The sequence below is a fragment of the Protomyctophum parallelum genome, assembly GCF_964188405.1.
Source record: "Protomyctophum parallelum genome assembly, chromosome: 8".
NCBI classification, from domain to species: Eukaryota; Metazoa; Chordata; class Actinopteri; order Myctophiformes; family Myctophidae; genus Protomyctophum; species Protomyctophum parallelum.
In genome coordinates, this window is record NC_139703.1 from 14,981,269 (window position 1) to 15,004,395 (window position 23,127).

The 23,127-nt window shown below is 41.3% G+C and overlaps 3 protein-coding genes across 3 annotated transcripts; 2 read left to right on the plus strand and 1 right to left on the minus strand.

Moving 5' to 3' along the window:
- Positions 1 to 126: 126 nt before the first annotated feature.
- On the minus strand, positions 127 to 1,455 carry cyb561d2 (cytochrome b561 family, member D2). Its single transcript, XM_083771578.1, has 3 exons — positions 1,076 to 1,455; positions 954 to 991; positions 127 to 834 (listed from the first exon to the last, which is right to left on the minus strand). The coding sequence occupies exons 1-3, from the start codon at positions 1,194 to 1,196 to the stop codon at positions 331 to 333; spliced, it is 663 nt and encodes a 220-aa protein (XP_083627704.1). The 5' UTR covers positions 1,197 to 1,455; the 3' UTR covers positions 127 to 330.
- Positions 1,456 to 7,050: 5,595 nt separating this feature from the next.
- Positions 7,051 to 11,459, plus strand: rassf1 (Ras association domain family member 1; the record flags this gene model as incomplete). Its single annotated transcript, XM_083770445.1, has 6 exons — positions 7,051 to 7,342; positions 8,870 to 8,997; positions 9,598 to 9,702; positions 9,874 to 10,162; positions 11,101 to 11,216; positions 11,310 to 11,459. The coding sequence occupies 6 exons, from the start codon at positions 7,051 to 7,053 to the stop codon at positions 11,457 to 11,459; spliced, it is 1,080 nt and encodes a 359-aa protein (XP_083626571.1).
- Positions 11,460 to 16,438: 4,979 nt separating this feature from the next.
- tusc2b (tumor suppressor 2, mitochondrial calcium regulator b) lies at positions 16,439 to 20,733 on the plus strand. Its single transcript, XM_083770957.1, has 4 exons — positions 16,439 to 16,572; positions 17,230 to 17,456; positions 18,258 to 18,378; positions 18,784 to 20,733. Exons 2-4 carry the CDS (start codon positions 17,308 to 17,310, stop codon positions 18,847 to 18,849), a joined length of 336 nt encoding a protein of 111 aa, XP_083627083.1. The 5' UTR covers positions 16,439 to 16,572; positions 17,230 to 17,307; the 3' UTR covers positions 18,850 to 20,733.
- Positions 20,734 to 23,127: the final 2,394 nt, after the last annotated feature.

The window sequence follows — 23,127 nt, forward strand, 5'->3', positions numbered from 1 at the left end:
ACAACTGTCATTTCGTATATGCAGTCTAGAGTGGAGCAGAATGACTGTGTTATCAATGTTATTTTAACAATAAAACACTCTTCTATTGCAGTGTGCATAGTAGGTAAATGTTTTAATTGAAGCATTGCATAATACATTTATTATTTTAGGATTCAGTCTAAACAAACTTCAGAATTCAGTCAGAAAATTAAGTCAGGCATAGTTCCATTATATAATTTAAACAGATTTTGGTAATCATAATTACGTATACAAAAGAATTAGCAATATGGTTGTATAATAATAACACAATTGCATAGTGATATTGAATGTTATGGACTATATGTGAGTATGTCAGGACTCCAGACGTTTTCTAAGCATGTAAGCATTTGTCACTTGACTCATTACAGCTAGGGCAGAAAAGGCAGGGCAGAGTGCTGACAGGTACCACGTGTATACCCCTACAGATGCAGTGAACCAGGCAGAATTGATGCCCAGGAAAACACTCACACTACCAAGGAGGTATGTGATGAGACCAGATGTCGCATGGTAGCGCTTCAGCTTGGCCAGGGACCATCCCTTTGCTAGAGAGTGATAGATCAGGGGCAGAGCTGCTAGTGACTGCACCCCAACAACACAGACTGTCACTAGGCCGAGTAGGCCATGCCATGAGGTGAAGTGAGGTTTTCCATTAAGGTGCTTATTGTAGCTGATAGTTGCCATGCCCAAGGCAGCGCAACAAACGCAGAGACATTGCAGGATCCAGTGAAAGCGGCCCTTGGTTTTATGTGGAAGTTTCCTGATAGGGGAGCCGTGGCGAGAGAAGATGAGTATGGCTTCAGTCATGAAGAGGAAGAACTGATGAGAAAGAGTAAGTAGTTTAATAGCATAATAAAAATGTGTTGAAACTTTTTCAAAGTCATGTTCCATCTTCCAGGTTGAGCATAACCGTAACAATGACATAGGTATTAACTTACAGCCATTGTCATGAGGAAAGGATGCCATGAAAACCAACCTAAGATAAAATAAACTTGTTTTAAAAGTAATGAATGGGCAAATGACATTTGTGAGAGTTATGGATATGAAAAAGACCACTCACTTGACCCTGGTCGTGACAGGACTACAATGAACCCCGTAAAGCCAATACATATAAAGTGGGTCACCACCACGCACACTGTTTTAGCATAACTGTAGATCCGAGGCTCGGGTTCCAATGCCATGTTTGCGGACCAAAGACGTTGCCTGCAATCAATGACCACGCACTAGAGTAGACTGCTCGTGTTTACCGTAGGTGAACTTCGATACAATCGATAGGATGAGCGCCATGCCTCCGAAAATGCTAGAAACCATTCCCCAAATAGTGCAGAAGTTTTATCTTAAACAGAGACCTTAATTTGTGGGATAACATTCACAGTAATACATATTATATAAAAGTAAAAAATGTTCAGCTCAGATGGCGCTTCTGACTGATGATGTGCGTTGACGTGGACGCTTCCTTGTTTACCCCAAGCGCCTGCTGGGAAAGGAAGTTCATATTGTAAACTGGTGTAGTCATTAGCAGAGGCAGAACCTTAGATATAGACAGAGTTACGCAAACTACGTTTACTTCATGGGGCCTGTCCTTAGGGCCAGTCAAATGGCGGCTCTCCTACGTAGACTGAATGGGGATATAGATATATAAGAAAGCTACGTTGCTACGCGGCGGCCATCTTACTTCGGGGCCGCATAACAGATGTGTCTATGGGGCATGTACTTTTAAAACCATAACTTGCTCAATTTGTAACCGATTTTCAAACGGTTTGGTTTGTTATAATCGTCAGAGACGTCCGCATACTTGTATGCTTTTATACGACGTTCATATAAAAAACAAAATTAAGCCGATAAGCGAATCATAGCCACGTTGACAACATTTGTAATAAACCAACCCGTTTGTAAATCCGTCAAGATTTGAGCGAGTTATGACTGTTTTTGTTTGAGCTGCCATTGAACATAGTGTACTGTAGTCCCGAAGCAAGATGGCCGCCGGGTGATCTACGTCAGAGACTCCGCCTTGAGTCATCTAGCCTTTATATATATCTATGGGGATGGGGATAACCAACTGGGACAAGTCCTGGACCGGAAGTAGGCAGAAATGCATTGGACTCGGGCAACATCCCAGCTTTAATGATTAAAATAGCTCTTATTTGCACCGCCTCTGTTGAAAACAATGTATTTCCAACTCCAGCTCGTCTCAGTTCAGGCTGCATGAACAGCACTCGAGCGCTCTGTTTCCGCCCCCTCAATATCGTAACTCTTCTATTAGATGGCTCTGGGTAGAACGATTCAGTTTTAATCAAATTAGGGATTGGGAATGTGGTCTAAACATCCATTGTATAGGTCTAAACATATTTCTTCGCAACTGTAGGTCGCAGATTACTATGAAAACCTGTCAGTGACTCTGCCACGCCACCATGTATGGTCATATGGTTGTCAGTCTGTCACTCCTCGTGACACGCCCCATGTATGGCCGTTTCCATATGAAGATCACGACACTGACCTCATCAAATCCTGGATAGCCATACATGGAGAAGACTGGATCATCACCTATATCATGCATTTAATTATATGGAGCCGGCTAGCAACTCTACATCTGACCTCAAACCCTTAGATCTCCATATATGGAGCTGACCTGTTCTGACATTCCATATGTTGATTCCTCCACACTTGTCCTTCCTCTTCGATGTCTCCCTTTTGACTGATAGGTCAGGATAAATTAAGGCCCGGCCCTCCTCAAACCCTGTACACTCAAGACACTGCCCCCGCTGCCACCCTTAGATCTCCATATATGGAGCTGACCTGTTCTGACATTCCATATGACCTCATCAAACCCTGTACACTCAAGACACTCCATATATGGCCAGTATATGAATGACGATGGGAAATTGGGAATTATGCCTGTGTATTGTTTAAATATAAGAAGAAAAAAAACATGAAACATGAATGACATCACATAATTATGACAGTAGGCCTACAATATAAATAAATACATAGACACAGTCACACAATAATAATTATGAAATAATTATATCTGTATGTGTATTGTGTACTATCCCCATGCACCACACATACTGGGTATAGACAGATATACAGATTGTGAGTTTATGAGGGTCCCTGTCTTGACTCACAGGATACCTATGTATATTTCTCTAGGAACAGTAACACAATGCCAACACCAAACCAGCTCATTAAAGAGGAAAAGGGGGTATATTACTGCCATTACTCCCTATTGATAGGGTCTCATCCACAAACACACAAATGAACTAGATACTGACCCACATGATGTCACAGGGAGTCAGGGACCCCAAACAGTTTATACAGAGTAAATAAATCAAAAAAGTCAGGCAATTACTATAGTCTGCAACCACACTAATGAAGGGATGACTCAATAATAACACAACAATAACCAAATCCTGGTGTGTGCCATGAGGCATAGGCCCTACTGGGAAGCATCTCTGTCCAATGCACAAGATGCTACAATAGTTTAACATTGCATTGTCTTAGATTTAGAGACTTAGAAAATATACCACTTATTCCAATCCGACTTCTCAATGGACGCTCATTGTTCATCCATCCTTGGGCTCTAATTCTTCCTAAGCGTGTGACTCCGCTGGTTGGACCATGCAGTTAAGGCAGACATGAGTCACAACACATGCATTCTTGCTTGTTTTCAGTTGTATCTGCTGCTAATAATAACTGCTATAACTATAATCGCAGATAAAACATAAAATAATCTATTAGCTCATATAGAACAAGTAGGCATTGGCTACCCATTGGACACCATATTTGCACCTCAAGGCTTCCCCCCAGGCCTGATTTCTAAATAAACCTATTCATTAATTATGCTATTATAAGACTATGGTTCCAAAAATCAAACAATAGGCCTACTAAGCTCTACTTAACAACTAAAACAAGCTTGTTTTTTGACATAATTTTAGAGCATAGGCTAAGATTTATTTTTACTGGTATCATATGATGCTATAGTACATACACTCAACGAGCAAAACAGCTTGTTTTAAAGTGATGTATTCTTTTCAAGTAATTTATTATGCCCTAAAAAGCGAACATGTAAATGAAAACAGCCTATTTATACATAAGTTAATGTATGTTGTTATACAAAATCTGAACTGCAAAATCTGAACTGCACTTTAAGGCAATACATTATAGGGAGTTGTGCAAAATCTTTGTGTGATAGTAAGTTTTTCTTGTTTTTCTTTCTTGTTTTTTTTTACATAACCACTTATAACCACCCCGCAACATATCCCTATTCTGGGGGGAACATTTTGGTGAAAATAGATGATCTACAAGCTCACAACCATCAGGTTTGGTGAATAGAAGAGGGGAAAACGTGCAGAGTTGCAGACCAACAGAGCCAAAAGTCAAGTTTAAGTATTGGGTTTAAATGTGTTCAAATATACACATTAACATCCAACATGGAAAAGATCATCTGTAAACAAACAAACAAACAAACATTAATTTACACAACACTGCTGAGTGCTCATAGCGATTCACTGTCAAACAAGTAGGCCTATGAAATTAAACTAGGCCTGGAATCTATGAAAAGGTTGAATAGGCTATGCAACACAATTTTACACAAAATATAGGCTGGGGTGGGGGTGCTCTCTCTCGAGTCTCAGATTAGGTCCTTCCTTAATTCGGTCCCTGGCCTTGGAAATGTTGAAGACCCTGGCCCATTATGTGCCATATAGAGGCTATTTCTGCCTGGAACACATGGGATTCATTCATGAGCAAACTGTGTGTATCTGATTCACCCAGTTTGCTCCAGCCTCCCACGCCACAGGCTACCCTGGATTAAACAGTAATCCGTTTCGGCGTTGCCTAATGTGCATGCGCGAATTGAGGAGCGTGCGACAGTGCACTGTGCAACGAAGCGATGAGTTATCTAACCAAACTGAACCACTGCTGCTCAAGTCACTACATTTCAGAAACGCTTGGCTGTGTGGCTGGTGAATACTAAGGTAAGGCAATGTTAAACATTTTATGTCAGAATATCAAGATTCACCAGGCTGTCAAACAAACGGATTGTTCCCGTTTTAGATAAACCTACAGGATTAGGACATTTGACAGCCCTGTAGCCAAACGGTTGAGGCGGCCGGCGATGCATATTGATATTGTAATATAATTAGCGAAAGATATATTGTCTTTTTTTTTCTTTTTCTTTTTTACAGTAACCTTATACTAAACTTTAACACTACATAAATGAAGTTATAGAATAATATTAGACAGGGTGTTTAAGTGAGCCTGTTACAATGTACCCTTGTTGTTGCCCTGTGTGAATAATTGTTCCGTGGTGAGGTGACCCAGTTGGCAAATGAGCAGTTTGTTCAAGTCACAATGCAACTCAGGAGAACACGTAACAAAGTTTCAACAAAGTATCCTACACGTGTCTACGTATCTTGATTTGGCCTAACAATATAAAATTAGATAGCTTTAAATTAATTTTAGACACAAAACGCTTATAAACAAATAGGTTGCATGCACCCCTCCTCCCACCCTTTGTTTGCGATATGCATAATAGTAGTGAAGTCTATATTAGCTACAATTAAAAGCGTTTATTTATTTATTTTTTATAACAATTTAAATTAAATGTCATGATGTGATACGGCACCGTTTGCATTATCGCCTATTACTGGCAGTGCATGGATGGCAGTGAAGGAAGTAGATTTATTAATTATACCACAAGTGTAGAAAATAGAAATACTTTCAATTTTGACTTAGCCTAGGCCTACTCATTGCACAGAATGGTCAATTTCAGAACAATATTACCTACTGATAATGTATAGCCACTATACCTAAGCACTATACTATAGCAATATAGCAACTAAGGATGAGCTTATTTTAACTACCAATCAATATGTAGTGGCTTAAAAATTAGCCTATATGTTTGACTCCAAAAATAACTAGTAGTAGCTATAAGAAGATGTAGCCTACTTATTTAGAGTGCTTGAATTATTTTTGCCAGAGTATGCTGCTATTTTACAACCACAAAACACTATACCAATATGAATATGAGTTCCCCCATGTTTGTACAGGATTATAATAGTCATTTTGCCCTACATTTCAATATAATATCATGCATGAATCCATGCCATAATAAAGGTTAATCTCTTTCCACTCCTTTTTTGTATATGGACTATGGATTGAAATTAAATCAAACCTTGGCGTTCCTATTTTGGGGAATAATTTGTTATAATTTTTAAGTACAGAAAATAGCATCTGACTGTTGTGAAGATGAAATATAGTAGGCTATAGCCGGGGTTCTCAATGTTTTTTACCAGTGGCTTGAAAAGCACTGGTCTATGATTATTTAATACCAGGACCTCATTTTATGGGAGAAATGTTTTGATTCATAGTTCAATTTTTAAAGCACTATACATTTTAAATTAAGCATTACAAAATAAAGCATTGAAAATACATTTACAATGCTGTGATTCCGGCTGATTTGGAAGTGTTTCTAATCTATACACACATTTATACATGGAAGCATTAAAGTAGCCTATATAACCATTGCCAGAACCTTAATTAAAACAGGAAGAAAATGCCTTCAAAGTTTATGCTTTTCAAAAGCATAATAATCATAATCCGTGCCATGCATATAAAACAGACTTACTGAGAAGGATACATAAAAAAAAAAAATCAGTTGTCAATGTCACTTTTGGGTCATATAGTGTACAGCAAGTGTTGTTGCTTTGTAAGTTTGTATTAACTTACACTTTGTATGTTCTGGAAACATTTGCAGGCCCAAGGACTCCCTGGCCACCTGTTAATCCACAACAAATCCACCTCAAAATGGAATGAATCAAGAAATAAAGCTGGATCATCATCTGATGTTTTTCAGATCCTCATTATGGTTGTTGAGATCCCCTCTAAATCCATGATAATTCTGTATGTGTGGAGATTTTCCACCGTAGTAAACCCATGATAACTCTAGACAGGTGGAGAGGTTCACTATGAACTTATGATAACTCTGGATGGCGAGTGTTCATATGACATGTCAGTCTCTGCGCCAGGGATAAGATGTCTAAAGGTGAACTGATTGAGCTGAAGGACCTCAGTCAAAGCGATCATATTGAACTAGCTACCCCTTCAATCTGGGCAGCCCCTCCACCATTAACCCTGAGGCAATCCAGCCAGTCTGTGGTTGCCCATATGGTTGGAGATACTGTCAGCTTTGAGGGACCATTGCGTTTCCCAGGGGAAGCAGCCGAGGGACATGACTTCCAGCCTTGTGGTTACACCCATCTCACCTGGTGTGACCTGTGTGGAGACTTCATCTGGGGTCTTTACAGACAGAGCTTACGCTGTGCCAGTGAGTAAAAAATAGTTAATTACAGATAAGATCAAACTGATTTGTATTGTCTTGCCTTGAGTTATTATGATTCTGCAAAGGAGCTTAATGATACAGTAGACTATTAGCCTGGGCACCATTTCATTTCGGTATATGATCCGGGCTGGAGCCGGATAATATGCTTACGTCATGTTGTAGGCAATGGTTTGCCTACAACAAACAGGAACAACAGGCGGCGACAACTTCCTTTTCCCTCTCAATAAAAGCTCTCGCTTCCGAGAGCTTTTATTGAGAGGGAAAAGGAAGTTGCCGCCGCCTGTTCATCCTGTCTGGCGACTACAAAGCAATACCACAAAATGACGTAACCACATCATCCGGCCCCAGCCTGGATCATACGGACTTTTGAAACAGAGACCAGGCTTTCCTCCGAGGCGGTGGAAAGCCTGGTGATGCGAGGTTAGTAGACTATAGCCATCGTTAACTTTAATACCATATTTGTTTCTTCCAACTTTAGCCTCATAGATTTCATACATGCCCAAATTATGATTAGTATTAAGTCAAGTGTATGGCTGCTTCCTGTAAAAAAAATATTAATCTATTTATGATATTTTCATAATTTTCAAAGTTCCATGATTGTAAAAAAAGTAAAAATCCCTCCTGTGTGAAGTGAGTGGTGCAAGTCCGTGTGGGGGTTCCCGGGGGGGGGGGGAGTAATGACAGAGTTACCGTGTGGCGGTCCCTCTACTGTACTGTACTGTACTGTACTGTACTGTACTGTACTGTACTGTACTGTACTGTACTGTACTGTACTGTACTGTACTGTACTGTACTGTACTGTACTGTACTGTACTGTACTGTAGAAAAGAATAGAAATGGATCTGTTATTTTTCCAAACAGGCAAAACGTGATCTCATAGCTTGACCCTATCAGCAGGAAGCTCTGGAGAGCTTCATGAGAATATTTTTGTTGTTCCTAAGATATCTTTAAGGGCGTTGTGCTTTATCAGTCGGCATAGATTAGAGTGGAGAGTGACAGGACCTGATAGCAAAAGCCTCCAAGATGGCCCAAAAAGCTTGCTAAAGCAAATAGAAAGACAAGTAGTTTATAATCAACTTCAAAGTCAATCAATTAAAAGCTGCAGCATAACCATATGCCAAACTTTGTTCGGCTAGGGTATGTTGATAAGAACAAAAGAATGTCGGCAGTGCATTTCAGAACTTTTTTTCAGTAGTTCTTGCACCTTCAAGATTTTCGGCAGAACGCACTGTCTGTCCCCAGAAATTATAAGCATGTCAGAGATTGACAAAACTAAACACAAGAGTGTTGAGTGGGCAGGGTGTAACCAGCACCCAGCTCAGCCCAGTTCTGAGGCAGTATAAAACACTTTAGCCCTCGCCGAACATTCTTCAGTTTGGCAAGCCCTTCTGAAGGCGGCAGAAAATATTGTTCAGTTTAAGTATGCTGCAGCCAAATATATTTGATGGCCTATCAGCTCTCTCTCTCTCTCTCTCTCTCTCTCTCTCTCTCCTCCCCTCTCCCCCTTCTCAGATTGCAGTTACACTTGTCATGACCGCTGCCGTCCATTCATCCAGTTACACTGCAGCACAGATATCAGAACATCAACAAGAAAAGAAACTGATTTCTCTGTAGACACCCTAGAAACAGATACAAATGTGGTAAGAAACACTTTGATCAAATGTAGTGATCATTCTTGGCAATAATGTCCGACTGCAACATGCATAAAGTGAGCCACACAGCTCAGCTGATGATGCTACGCTCACAGCTCAGCAACATTAGCACACAACGCTCATGTGAGGCATTGTTCAAAATATATGCATATCATATTATAAAGGATGCATGAAAGCAATTCTGCCACTATACAGTAAGACTGAAGAAGATTTCAATTCAAAGCCTTTTCCATTGCACGGAGAAGTAAAAACCTGTAGGGGTGCAGTACATATTGAGTGCATGATTGGCTGGCAGGCAAAATCAGCGTCACCCGCGCAGGCAAATAGGGCGGTTTTCATTGCAGCTGGAAAAGCTTCAGAACACAGTTAAAAACATTTAATACATTCCTTACACAAGACTGGTTATGATTACGTATAACTAATGCCATATTAAAATGTATTTATACCAAGTTTCTATACAAAATACTGTAAATTGATGTGTAAACACTGTAAGTTGTGTTCTTCATCAATGCTGTAATCAACGACAAGCTCCCCCATGACATCTTTTAGCCTATTTTCTACATTGTATTTATTTGTTCTCCATTTCAGGACGAACAATTCGGTTGGGATAAACGAGAGTTGACTGTTGGCAAAATTCAGCAAAAGGTCAAAGAATACAATGTTCAGATTAACAGCAACCACTACATGGTGATTGTAAGTGAATAATTATGTAATTTATGTATTTGTCTGTACATTTGGGTTTGCACAATAATAATATTATTATTATGTCCTTTGCATTTACATTTGATATTGACATTTGTTACTTGTGTATATCACTGTGTTTAACTCACAATGTTGTGATTTATATATCCACTCACCTCGTAGAATAAGGATGGGTCATACACTGGATTCGTAAAGGTCCATTTCCAGCTGACTCGACCTATCTCTCTCCCACCTCTTTGGAAGATGTCGTTGACACAGGAAGGAGTTCAACAGGAGGGTAGACTAAAACGCCGGACATCATTTTACCTCCCTAAAGACACTGCCAAACACCTGCATATAAGCTCCCGCACACGGGCACGGGAAGTCATAGAAGCACTGCTCAACAAATTTACCGTGGTGGACAACCCTGCAAAGTTTGCCCTGTTTGAACGCATTGAGCGGCTAAATCAAGGTAATGCCATTTTCGAATTTCATGATCTCCTTTAAAAAAGTAATCCCTATTGATTTTAAAGCGCTTTTGAAGGTTCGTGCTATAGATGAATCCACATAGGGGTGCCTTGGGCGCTGCCATTAGTGAGGTGTACCATTAACTGATTGGCTACACCCAGGGCACCCCTCTGTGGATTCCTCTATAGAGGCCCCATAACATGCAATTCCATTTTGGGGATGATTGGATTTTGAGTTGAAGATTTGCTGTTTTTGTAAGAAATAGACCTTGCCCACAATTGTTTGTTTACAGGTAAACAATATCAAGTATGAAAACCTTGTTTGACGCACGAGAGCATTACTAGCAAAGGAAAAAAACAGTGTCTTCACAAGCCGGTCTCACCCAAACATGGTGAAATAGCACAGATTGACATTTCCGTACAAGGAAAACCCCAAAATCGGTACATATTACACTGAAATCCTCCCCATAGACTGTGATGGAGGGGCGCTGCCTCTACGGAACTTGAGCCACGAGAGACACCACAGAGCGAGCTAAAGCGAGCGCGTTGCCGTGTCGAGCGTGGCTTCACCGCCTGCAACAAACATTGATTTGTAACATTGTGTGTTATGAGGCCCCTCAATGTGTTTAGGGTGGCATTTTGTACTAAATGGGCCCCTCCTGCAAGTCTGCTCACAGACAGGCGGACCGACAGGCAGACAGCCATTCTGGCCATGGCAGAGATGAAAATGATTGCCTCCTGGCCAGAGATAACAACAGGACGGTTTATTCTCTGAGGTGCTAATCAAATGCTGGATTCAGACTCAGAGAGTACAAAAGATCCCATAGCCACTGAGAATGTGTGGGTGAATTCCATGAACTTCAAGTATAGTGATTTAACTGATTTTACAGTATTATATTATTTAGATTGTATACTACTCATTTATTTTCTTTATTTTCCCAAGTGAACCTACGTAAACTGTCTGATGATGAATGTCCCCTCCACCTGCGTCTTTGTGCTGGTCCCAGTGAAAAGGTCCTTAGTCTGGTTCTGAAAGAGAATGAAACGGGGGAAGTAAATGTGAGTTTTCATCTTCATCTTCAAGATGTTAAGAGCTCAGAGCTAATTACAAATGAATATGTGCATAACTTGAAAGCATTTTCTTCCCTACAGTGGGACGCATTTAGCCTTCCAGAGTTGCACAACTTTCTGCGAATTCTTCAGCGCGAGGAAGAAACGTATGTCCGGCAGATAGTGAAGCGCTATGCAGTTGCCAGGGACAAGATGAAACAAGCCATGGCAAGCATCCCAAGCTCTGGGTGATCACTCAATTAAACATTATAGACATTCAATAACATCACACATCAATATAATAGAATGTTTTACAGAAATAGGGAAATAATGACATAATGAAGCAGGGATAGACTTATAATAGGTTTAGGCTTACCTTTTGTAAAGTGGTAAATGTTGCATTTACATATCGCCTTTATTCAAGGAGATTTATACAGAGATTGTGCATTACATTCACCTATTCACACACCGATGGCGGGGGAAACCATGTAAGGCACCAACCTGCTCATTGGGAGCAATTAGGCGTTCAGCATCTTGCTCAATACACTTCGACAGCCCGGGATCAAACTGGGAACCTTCTGGTTGCCAAGCAGCCACTCTACCCCTAAGCCACTGCCACTGCTGTACATTAATAAACTCAAATGTGTGAATAATATTAATTTCTTAGTCTTACTTGAATGCAGTTCTGTCAAAGCAAGGTCGTGCTGCTGCACTGGAATGTTTATATAAGTATGAAGAGGACATGCTACCGGTCCTTGATGTCAAATTATACACTGTAAAGTTAATCTTTTGTTATTAAAATTTCAGCATTTAAAATGGAACTGTGAAATTAGTTGAGAAAGTAGGAACATGAAATAATGTGTACTCTAATTTTCTAATAAACTGATGAAAATACTGTATACTTATTTGGTGACATTTTTTGTGAATGATGTAATGTTGTAGTTGTTTTAATGTTACAACCTTATGTAACTTTTCTGCTCTACCCATTTCAACCCTGGTCTCTGGATGTTTACCAGTAAGCCTATATTGCTCCTTGCACTGGGGAGAATTTGAATTTGGACCTTTAGATCAAAATTGATGTCAAACCAGAAACGGGATCAAATGTTGTGGTTGTGTCCAACCTAGACTGAACTTTAAGCATATGGTTTGATAGGCTATGAAGTAAACCAGGGTAAGACAAACTCTTTGTTTCAGCAAAGATTTATCCCATAGGTAGGCTACTGCAAAAAGACGTTATAGTTTAAAAGTTTTAGAACAACAGCCCTTAGAAAGCAACCGCCCGGCCGTTTCTATCCACTGGGGGCTGATAATCAATGCAATGTAGCCTACTAATCATTTTCATGAATATTTTATATTGTTTAATTAGGTTGTAACTTCTGTGTGTGTTTCGGTCTCCAATTGGCAATTTCGTATTAATCACCTGCACATGCATCAAAAAGAAAATACTGATGGTAGACAACAGTGCTTCTTCCTATCAATCCCGTATTGATTATTGGTTAGTTACTTAGAAGATAATCGGACAATGGTTTTGTCAATATTTAGACCTTACTGTCACAGTAAAAAAAGGTCTCTCTCCCTTCAAGAGTCTATAGCCTATTGTAAATCTCCAAGGCCCAAGATACTGGAATAGATCAATTAAGCTTATAATTGCTGAAAATTCTAAAAACTAAAATAGGCTACATCAGTTTATCAAATTTTTGGAGAATTCGGATTCTCGCTTTGGCATATGAGCAAGCTGGATGGATTTACAAATAAGGTAAATGTATAGGGGCATTTCGTTTTTTCATTACTGGGCTTACAAACTTTTGTGATGTCAATGGTACAAGGCCATAGCCATAGCCATAACATAAGAGCTTCATGCCCATAATGGTGTGTGCAGCCCACTTTCTTCAAAGCAGTGCATTTACTGCTTTTCTGACAAACCATTTTAGCACTTGTAATGTAAAATCACACCAGGGTTTCCTGCACAATGTTGTTGGCATGGCGCTGCGCCATGCTTGAAATAAATTGCGCCATGCCAAGCTGCAAAAGTGCCTCCCCAGTGTCTGCCCAGTGGCTCCCCAGTACCTCCCCAGTGTCCCCCTGAGTGGCTCCCCAGTGTCCCCTGAGTGCCTCCCCAGTGTCCCCCTGAGTGCCTCCCCAGTGTCCCCCTGAGTGCCTCCCCAGTGGCTGCAGTTTCTCCCCAGTGTCTCCCCAGTGCCCCCCTGAGTGCCTCCCCAGTGTATCCCCAGTGCCTCCCAGTGTCCCCCTGAGTGCCTCCCCAGTATCTCCCCAGTGCCTCCCCAGTGACTTCCCAGTGTCTCCCCAGTGCCTCCCCAGTGCCTCCCCAGTGCCTCCCCAATGTCTCCCCAGTGGCTGCAGTTTCTCCCCAGTGCCTCCCAGTGTCCCCCTGAGTGCCTCCCAGTGTCCCCCTGAGTGCCTCCCCAGTGTCTCCCCAGTGCCTCCCAGTGTCCCCCTGAGTGCCTCCCCAGTGCCTCCCAGTGTCCCCTTGAGTGCCTCCCCAGTGTCTCCCCAGTGCCTCACAGTGTCCCCCTGAGTGTCTCCCCAGTGCCTCCCCAGTGTCTCCCCAGTGCCTCCCCAGTGTCTCCCCAGCGCCTCCCCAGTGTCTCCCCAGTGCCTCCCTGAGTGTCTCCCCAGTGTCTCCCCAGTGCCTCCCCAGTGTCCCCTCAGTGCCTCCCCAGTGTTCCCCTGAGTGCCTCCCCACTGCCTCCCCAGTGTGCCCCCGAGTGCCTCCCCAGTATCTCCCCAGTGCCTCCCCAGTGTCTTCCCAGTGCCTCCCCAGTGCCTGCCCAGTGTCTCCAATAGCAATACAAGAGCAATAAATTAATCTTAATGTATTAATCTAATTAATTAATGAATCAAATTAATTCATTAATTAATCAAAATTTTCGACGCGCGGCCAAAGGCCCCCCCCGCGCCCAGCACCATGCCAAAGCTTTTTCCTGCAGGAAACACTGCACACCTGTGTGAACTGAGCGGTATACATGTATTTTTGTAGTTACTGTGCTCTGTAGTGTAGTGTACTGTGTGGGGGTCCCCAGAACATCCAGACCCCCAGGAATGCACCCAGGGTGCCTGCCCGGTTCCGGCGAGCCGTCCCATATCCGAAACGGTCGAGAAATCCCCGGGGACCCCCACAGACAGACAGACAGACAGACAGACAGACAGACAGACAGACACAACGGACACACATAGCTCCGTAATGGAGCGGAGGCACCGCTCAACAAGTACAAGTACCAACCTTCCGTGGGTGTGCTGGTATATTGACTGGGGAGTAGCTACAGATCTGTTGGGTGTAGTTCTGGCGTAAGCAACCATTGGTGTCGCTTGACGCTTGGTGTATGATTGTTGATAATAATTTGAAGAGAAGACTATAAAGACTTCAAGGTATTGTATTTATTGTATTATAGTGAACAATGCAAGAAGACAAACAATGCTCTTTTAAACCCAATGTACTAGCAGGGCATATATTGTCCATCCATCCATCTTCAGCTTCCAGCTTATCCGTAGTCGGGTTGCGGGGGCAACAGCTCCACCAGAGAGCTCCAGACTTCCCTCTCCAACATTAGTAACTTCCTCCTGGGGAATCCCGAGGTGTTCCAGGGCCAGTTTAGAGATATAATCCCTCCATCTGATCCTTGGTCTGCCCTGGGGTCTCCTCCCAGTGGGACGTGCATCAAGGACCTCCCTAGGGAGACGCTCGAGAGGCATATTGTTCTTTCTGCTTTGGCAATGTAAACGTATGTTTTCTCATGCCAATAAAGCCCTTTGAATTGAATTGAATAACCAGATGCCCGAACCACCTAAGCTGGCTCCTTTCCAAGCGAAGAAGCAGCGACTCTACTCTGAGTCTCTCTCGCGTGACTGAACTTCTCACCCTATCTAGGGAGATGCCAGCTACCCGTCGGAGAACATTCTTTTCAGCCGCGCCTGCTTGTATCCACGACCTTATTCTTTCGGTCATGACCCACACTTCATGACTATAGGTGAGGTGACAGTAGGAACGAAGATTGCTTGGTAGACAGAGAGCTTTTCTCTGGCTCAACTCTCTTTTCAGTGCAGTACAGAGACTGCAATACCACCCCTGCCACTATGATTCTCCGGCTGATCTCCTTCTCCGTCCTCCCCTCACTCGTGAACAAGACCCCGAGATACTTAAACTCCTTCACCTGGGGTAATGTCTCATTCCCTACTTGGACTGCACAATCCATCAGTTTCCTGCTGAGAACCATGGCCTCAGATTTGTCTATTTCCGCCTTTTTGGGCGCACTTCCGCATTTGACCTCCAAAATTTGGAGGTCAAATGCGGAAGTGCAACCGAGCGCTCAATGTTAAAGCTCAGCTGCACAGGGTTTCCTCGTCATTAATCCACGGGTCCGCCTGCAGTCCTTCCTCTTAACACTAGGGCCCAGCGCTTCAACATTGGAGTGCCTAGCTGGCCCCTTGATGAGCACCAGTATGAGTACCAGTAGGGGCGCTGTTGTGCCATGCAGAAACAGAGAGAGAGAGACAGTGCTGCACTGAGAGAGAGAGAGAGAGAGAGAGAGAGAAAGGAGGAGGAGGAGGGAGAGAGGGGAGTTACACCACTCGATTCACACGGGTGTGATTTTTATAGAGGGACAGACAGTAGGCTGACAGGAAATGGGTGAGTGACATGCAGTGGGGGCCGCCGCCGTTGGGATCGGCAGTCGGACCCATGGCACACTGCCAGGCTCAGGCTGCCGGCCAAGGGGTCTCAACCGATGAGCCACGGCCCAGGCCCCTTTCATTACAGTATTACACATGTTTTTTTTAAATATATGTACTATGGTAGGCATGAAATAGGTAAGGTATATCAAATCAAACTTTATTTTATTTTTATAGAGCACGTTTTAAAACAACCAAGGTTGACCAATATACAGTACAGTATACAATATACATATACAGTACAGTAACAATGTCCACTGAACTGTATTGTTTTCAGCAGCTTATGATTGTGTTTTTTTTGTATATGTTTGTAATGTGTGAAAAAGCACTAAGACTTGTATAAGGGTATAATCAGAACAATTAAAGACATAGTCATAGGCGGCAGATATACACTTCTATGGAGAAAAAAAGGGGGGGGGGGGAGATAAAGAAAAATAACGGTTCAGAAACTAACACTTTCAGTCTCGATCCTTCGATCCTTCACACTCCGTGCCAGTTGGTGGCGGTATTGCATTATGACGTTGATAGTCCGATTCGTCAGAAGACAGAAGAGTTAGCTGTATCTTTTGCTCGTGTTACATTAGCAAACAGCTATCGACTTAATATCATATCATAAATACGAGTCGAAACAATCACATATTTTATTTGGACAACAGACAACGCATCAAATCATCCTTTGGTATGTCTTCAACTAGAAGTAGACTGGTTGTTAACCTGAGCCGTTTGATAGCCCACGTTTGTTTAGCATTCTAGCCTAGGTGCAACCATAGCAGCTAACATCCATGCTATTTGCTAACATCAGCAGCCACAGCAGCTGTTTTGGAATATCATTGGAATATATATTTGTTGTTGAAAAATTTACGAAAGCTAATGCTAATATGGCGAATTTGTCAACAGTGCAACTTGTAATAAACGATACACTGTAATAATGAATTAGCATGAGAGTATGTAGCATAGTATTTTTGTAATGTTGCACTCCGTCATAGTAGGGCATTCCACCCAAAATAGAGGTGGGCTCTGACACAGCTAGTTCCGACATTGACTTTTAGATACATAGCATGAGCTCTTAATGAAATGTGTTTTGGAAAAGAGTCTATTACATTGGCCTTTTAGCAACTACAACATCGTTGTAAGGAAAGGAATCATTTGCTGTTTATGACTATTTGGTTCCAATCCAAGGTTTCTTCTTTAAGTCAGCCACACAGATAGGGTGGCTAAAATTGTATTTTAAACTAGTTACTTATTATTTTAATGTAATTTTGCATTTTCTTTATTGTACTGCAATTGTGCATTTCCCCCCTGCATTGATTTTCTTCTTGGTTTTATTGTTCTGCAGTGCTGAATCTCTTGTACAGTAAATCTACAACACTACTGGGAGTGCTGTGACCAAGAAAATAATGTCCCGTAGTTGAAGATGGGAGGTAGTGGCTCCAAATCCAAAGGATATTGGCCTTTTAGCGGCTCGGGTAGTGTTGACGACCCAACCAAAGATGGAAATGAGCAGGCATCACTGGCGAAACGAAGCTTCCGAAGTGCAACTCCTTTCGTGTTTACTAGACGAAGGTAAATATAGGCTACATCATATCTAGAAAGGATACCCAGGGATCGCATTACAACAGTTGTGCAAGTAATCACTGTCTGCTATATACTAATATGGCTATTTGAGACAATCTCCCCGCTTGAAAACGAAGTATTATTGCTTTTCTACTTCTACTAGATGTACACCTACGTTTTGACCTTGTTGTTGTTTGTTTGCGTATTGAATAGTGTTTCCTTGTTGTGATCAGCTTTGTTTAGTCTTCAAGTTGCATTTCACCGTTTTCAGTCTTATCTACATGTATGTATCAGTCCTCAATAATGCTCACTATTTGGGACAGTGCCTTTTCTGTCTACTCACAGGTTACAGGTCCAGTTGTTGAGTCAGAAGCTGGGCAACTGGCCTAGCATTGTCCAAGTCACTAAGACTAAAGGCTCATACATACTCCAGTTTTTGGTGATAGGTTATCACCGTTTTAGGTGATAGCTTATACCCGTTTTAAGTGATAAGCTATCACCAAAAACTGGAGTATGTATGAGCCTTAAGGCCATTCAGCTCCTGTTATGCCTCAGACACAGAACAAGTATACAGAAATGATAGTGTCGGCCCGGCTGGCGTAGCCGTCTGGGCACCTTGGCTGGTAATCCAGTCTGGCAATGTGTTGCGGGTTCGACTCCCGATCCAGACGGCCTTTACTGCGGGGGGGGGGGGGGTTACAAACGACTGAATTCCTAAGTAATGGATTTGTTAAAAGTTAAGTTACTGGACTACTGTTACTGTTATGCCCTCAATGCTATATTATTAATAATGTCGCTTGTCTGCAACAGTTCCTTGTACTTTGATGAGGATGGTGACTTGGCCCACGAATTCTATGAAGAGACAATTGTGACAAAGAATGGACGTAAAAGAGCTAAGCTGAAGAGGATTCAGAAAAACTTGATACCTCAGGTGAAAAATGTAATAATTGTATGCTTGTTTACTCAAGGATAAATAACCAAAGTTCACTTAAAATGCTGTAGTATTTCGTCTTGCTTTTCTATCACTCTACTACAGAATAGTTGCAAGAGGTTACGTAACTTGCCACAAGGGATTTTGTTGTAGTTATTTTACTTAGACTGGTAGATTGCTTTAAACTAGATTGAAATACAGTGGAGCGTTTTTTTACCCATTATATTACAGATGTGTGTAATGCAATATATCCTGATAAAGGGATGAATGAAAAGGCCCAACAGGTAGCTTTTTCTGGAACAAGCTGGGAAAGTGGTGAAGTCGACTTAAATTATGTCTTAAATCTCACACTTTTATTGATAATTTGTCACTTCAAATAATTGCTCCCTCTGCCTTCTCTTACAGGGAATTATAAAGCTGGATCACCCATGCATTCATGTAGATTTTCCAGTTGTTCTCTGTGAAGTTTGATCAAGTCTGAGTATTCTCAGATTAGCCACAGTGTCAACTCCGTCCCACAATTTCCAGTTATGCCTAGAGCTGGAAACCTCAACAACCCTTGTACAAACCAACATGGCCTCCTCTTGAAGATATGTGATGCCCTTGCGTGGGACAGGCAGATAATGTGCGTTTATCCTCTGCATGTTAACTGCAGCTTGTGTACAACTAGACACAAAAGAGCGCACTGAGGACTGAAAATGTTTGAAAGACATCAAAGACTATAAACATAAAAATGATCTGATTTGGCAGCACATAGTCTGCAAACAGTTCAGGGTCTGTTTTTGTATGTATGAAATCGTGCTTATGAACAAGGTGAAATTCAAGAAAGGAGGAAGTCTTGACTTAATGTAGCACCCTGGTTGCTGGTGTGATTTCCTGAACATGTGAAGTTAAAGGTCTGCTCAGTCATTCATTGTTATCCGTAATTCATCAGCTTCATTCATGAGGCACTTTATTGGTACAATGTTTTCTTTTTGGGGGTTGGGGTGGAACATCCAACATTGTTTTGAATCTTGATCCATGGCTCCCACAAAAAAGCAATTGAATATTTGCCAGAGTTCGTCACTGACTGAAGTTATGTGTGACATAACTACACATAAATGTCAGCCTTGGGTGTATGGCTCGGCTGGTTGGTGCATGTCGCATGTCTCCTTTTTCTCTGCCCTTGGTTTCCTGTCTCTACACTGATCTGAATAAAGCTTAAAATGTCTAGAAAGGGTAGCCTACATACAGTAGTATTGGGATGACAGGTAAATTTAAATATGGCAAATTTGCATAATGTTGGCATTGTTTTTGTTTGGAATATGTTTATTATAAATTCTAGACCACCTGTTACCTATAGCATTTTCTAATTAATACCAATGACTTGAGTGGATCTTTAAAGGAGATCAAATATGTAACTGGGCACTGTGGGCAAGTAGTGGTCCTAAAGCATACATTATGGCTGAGATGGTGAATTTTCATCTGTATTTATTTAAACTTCTTTTGTGCTTCAGGACTGATGGTTGAGCGTCTTGAGCAATCAGGGCCATATCCAACAAATTGTATGTGGACAATATCCTCATTTTAGCTTCAAGCATGAACCTGGATCTGCTTATCAGTTATACCCTATGGAGTTGACAATCAGTGGCCAACAAGCTCTGAAGTGGTTTAATGTGATATATTGTAATGTCTGATAGACTGGCTTAAAGGACAAGTACGGACTAAAATAACATACCCTTTTTTCCTACATATATTGTCTCTGATCTATGCTATGGAGGCTGCTGGGGAAAGTGGATGACACGGGAAATTCTGCAAATAGACTCCATGGCCAGTCATTTGGGATCAATACAAGTAGGAAAAAAAGTGTTATTTTTAGTCCGCACTTTTTAAGTTTCATTGATGTGACCAGACTTCAAGAGCCGCACATGTACAGAGTAGCAATGAGTAATAAGAGATCCTCAATTCCAATTGCTGCTTTGGCACACTACAGTTCACTTTTAATTTATTATAAACTGTTAAATTTGCATTTTTTTTTAAATTACAACCTTAGAATGGCAAATGCGTCTCATGGTCTCTTTATTAATTCACTTTAACAAGCTGAACATTTCGTCTGGGTTTGCTTTCACATTTTCATTGCTAGCCTTGCATATCCAGCCTTCATCTGCTTTGGCAATTGCAGTCTAGGAGGCATATGTTTACCATCGTTGCAAATAATTTGCCTATAATAAATTTCCCATGCATACATTGCTATACAGTTAACAATCTGTCAAACTAAATCCAGGCTAAAAATGGTCTGTATTCTGTGAAATGGTTTGGACTTTGGACATACTATAGAGCAGGGGTGCCAAAAAGGTAGATTGTGATCTACCAGTAGATCACAAAGGCTGTGCAGGTAGAACACATGACATCTCCCTAAAATATATATCACTTGAATTAAGGTGACTTGATTGATTGATAAAAAGGGCCTGTCAGCTCAAACGTCAAATGATATACAAGAAAACCTACCAATTCCATTTCTCCTCTATTTCCTGTTCCAAGTGCATGTCTTATGTAACTATTTCCAGCAAAGGGATCATTATTTTGGTCATTAGATCTTGTTGAGCTGGTCATTTTGAAAGTAGCTCTCAGGTCAAAAAAGTGTGGGCACCTCTGCTATAGAGGTACAGAGAGAGTACAGGTAGAGGAAGACCAAAGAGGAGATCCCTCGATTAATGGAGGTAGTGGAAAAGGACATGAAGTTAAGTTGGTATGAAAGAAGAGGAGGCAGAGGACAGGGTGAGATGGAGGCAGATGATTCGCTGTGGTGACCCCTGAAGGGAACGGCCAAAAGGAAAAGAAGAATCTAATGGATACTAACAAACAGTGATGGAAATTCCAAACTACACAGGAAATTGCAAACGGCAACCCCTGCTGGGAGGTTTAGTGCATGTGTCTGTTAATGAGAGATGAGATAAGAGAGAATTGAAGGTCCGACCTAAATGATCACCATTGCAACCTCCATGGGAAAGGGGTTTTCTGTAAAGCTCAGTGATATTGTTTTTCATTGAGGATAAAACAGGGTTGTGTCAAAATCCACTTAAGTTTATTGCTTTCATGAAATGTTATTACTTCATGTAGCTTTTATAATGGATTTTTTTGTGAGAGTGAGGGTTTTTTGACCCGAGTCCAGAGAGAGATGAAACCGCAATTAGTTTGTGATGTGGGTGCACGTTTTCATTGAGCTGTAATAATAACTTGGATAGTGGTAGAGATAAAAACAAAGTTTGACCTGGGCATTCTTTTACTTGCTTGACTTAAAATTATGCATTTGTTTTTTTAAGAGAGAGAGAGAGAGAGTTCAAATTTAGTAAGTGGAAAGTCACTGTTTTTTTTTACCATATAATGACTTAGTTGTTGTCCTGAACATTATTATTACATGTCGAGAAGCACCAGCATTCGGCCATGTGATTTATTGTCAGTGGCATTTTGGATTCTGTCCCAAAAGAGATAATCATAATGCTATGATGTTTTGTGCTGTGAGTGCATTTTCCACTAAGCTTTAATAATGGATTAAACACTGAGCCGCTATTTGAAGGGAAATTAAACTTTGTCCATCCCTTATAGCTCTGGTCCATAGCCTTCTACTTCTTCTAGAAGGCTATGGACCAGAGCTAATCCCTTATAACATTGTTTTTCTGTATAAGTGCAGTACAGCCTACTTGTGTTGGGGGTTATGGCAAATTAATAAAACAGGTCAAACTGAGGAAGGGATGTAGGTGGAGTCTCACATATTTAAATAGAAGCTCAGTAGAGGAGTTCAACAGAGTATAAACCATTACGCTGGCTAAATCCAAGGTGGAGAGTGGTTTGACCTGGGCATATACAGTACACCAAGAGGAACTTGACCAACTCCTGGTTGAACTGCTTCCATTGCATTCAATTTAAGAGGAAGTGACTTCTGGTAAGAAATTGTATGTAGAAAGATTTGGGAATAACATGTTTAATTTTATATCATATCAATGAAGTAAATTAACAAGAAGTGTGTTTTTCCACAATGGCATTAGTTATTTCTAAACATTGGTAAATTGCAGAGTAGCCCATTTGTGCAAATTTAATTTGTTTAATTAGTGTCCTGTCTTGGTGGGTCAATAGGCCGTGGCATGCAATGTTCTCAACATTGTAATTTTGAATCTGGCTCAAAATGTTGTAGGCTACCATTTAAAAATTATGTAAGTTAAATTGCTCCAAGCAATGGTTACTTTTGAAGTTGCACTGCCACTGCAGTATTAATGGTCATTGAAGTAAGCCTAGATATAACTTGCTTTGGAAGGGCTATCATGTAATGTTGAAATATCATCTAGGGATATAGACCTTTTCTAAACAGCAAACTTTGCCACCTTTACAGATTAGTGAGAATTCTGACCTGTCCTGGGCCCATGGACTATACTTCCCATGATCCTCCTGATCAGTGATCAAGAATAAGGACAGACCATTTCCTGGGATTGGCGTGGGGGGCGATGCCACTAGGATTGTTTTATCAGATTGAAGGCAATCAATTTCGACTATAACGGCTAAATTGTGAAAAGTGTTAATTAAATAGTTTTACAGTACAACAATAAAACTATTATATTTGTACACTAGGTAAATTGTGTAATTATTGTATGTAAGAGTAAGAATCCCCCCCTTCATCCGAGCTCACTGAGAGGAAGAGTGATGAACTCGTCCTGTTCATCATCACATGGGTTCATCATCACTACCGTTCGTGAACGTGAATCACGAATATGGTCT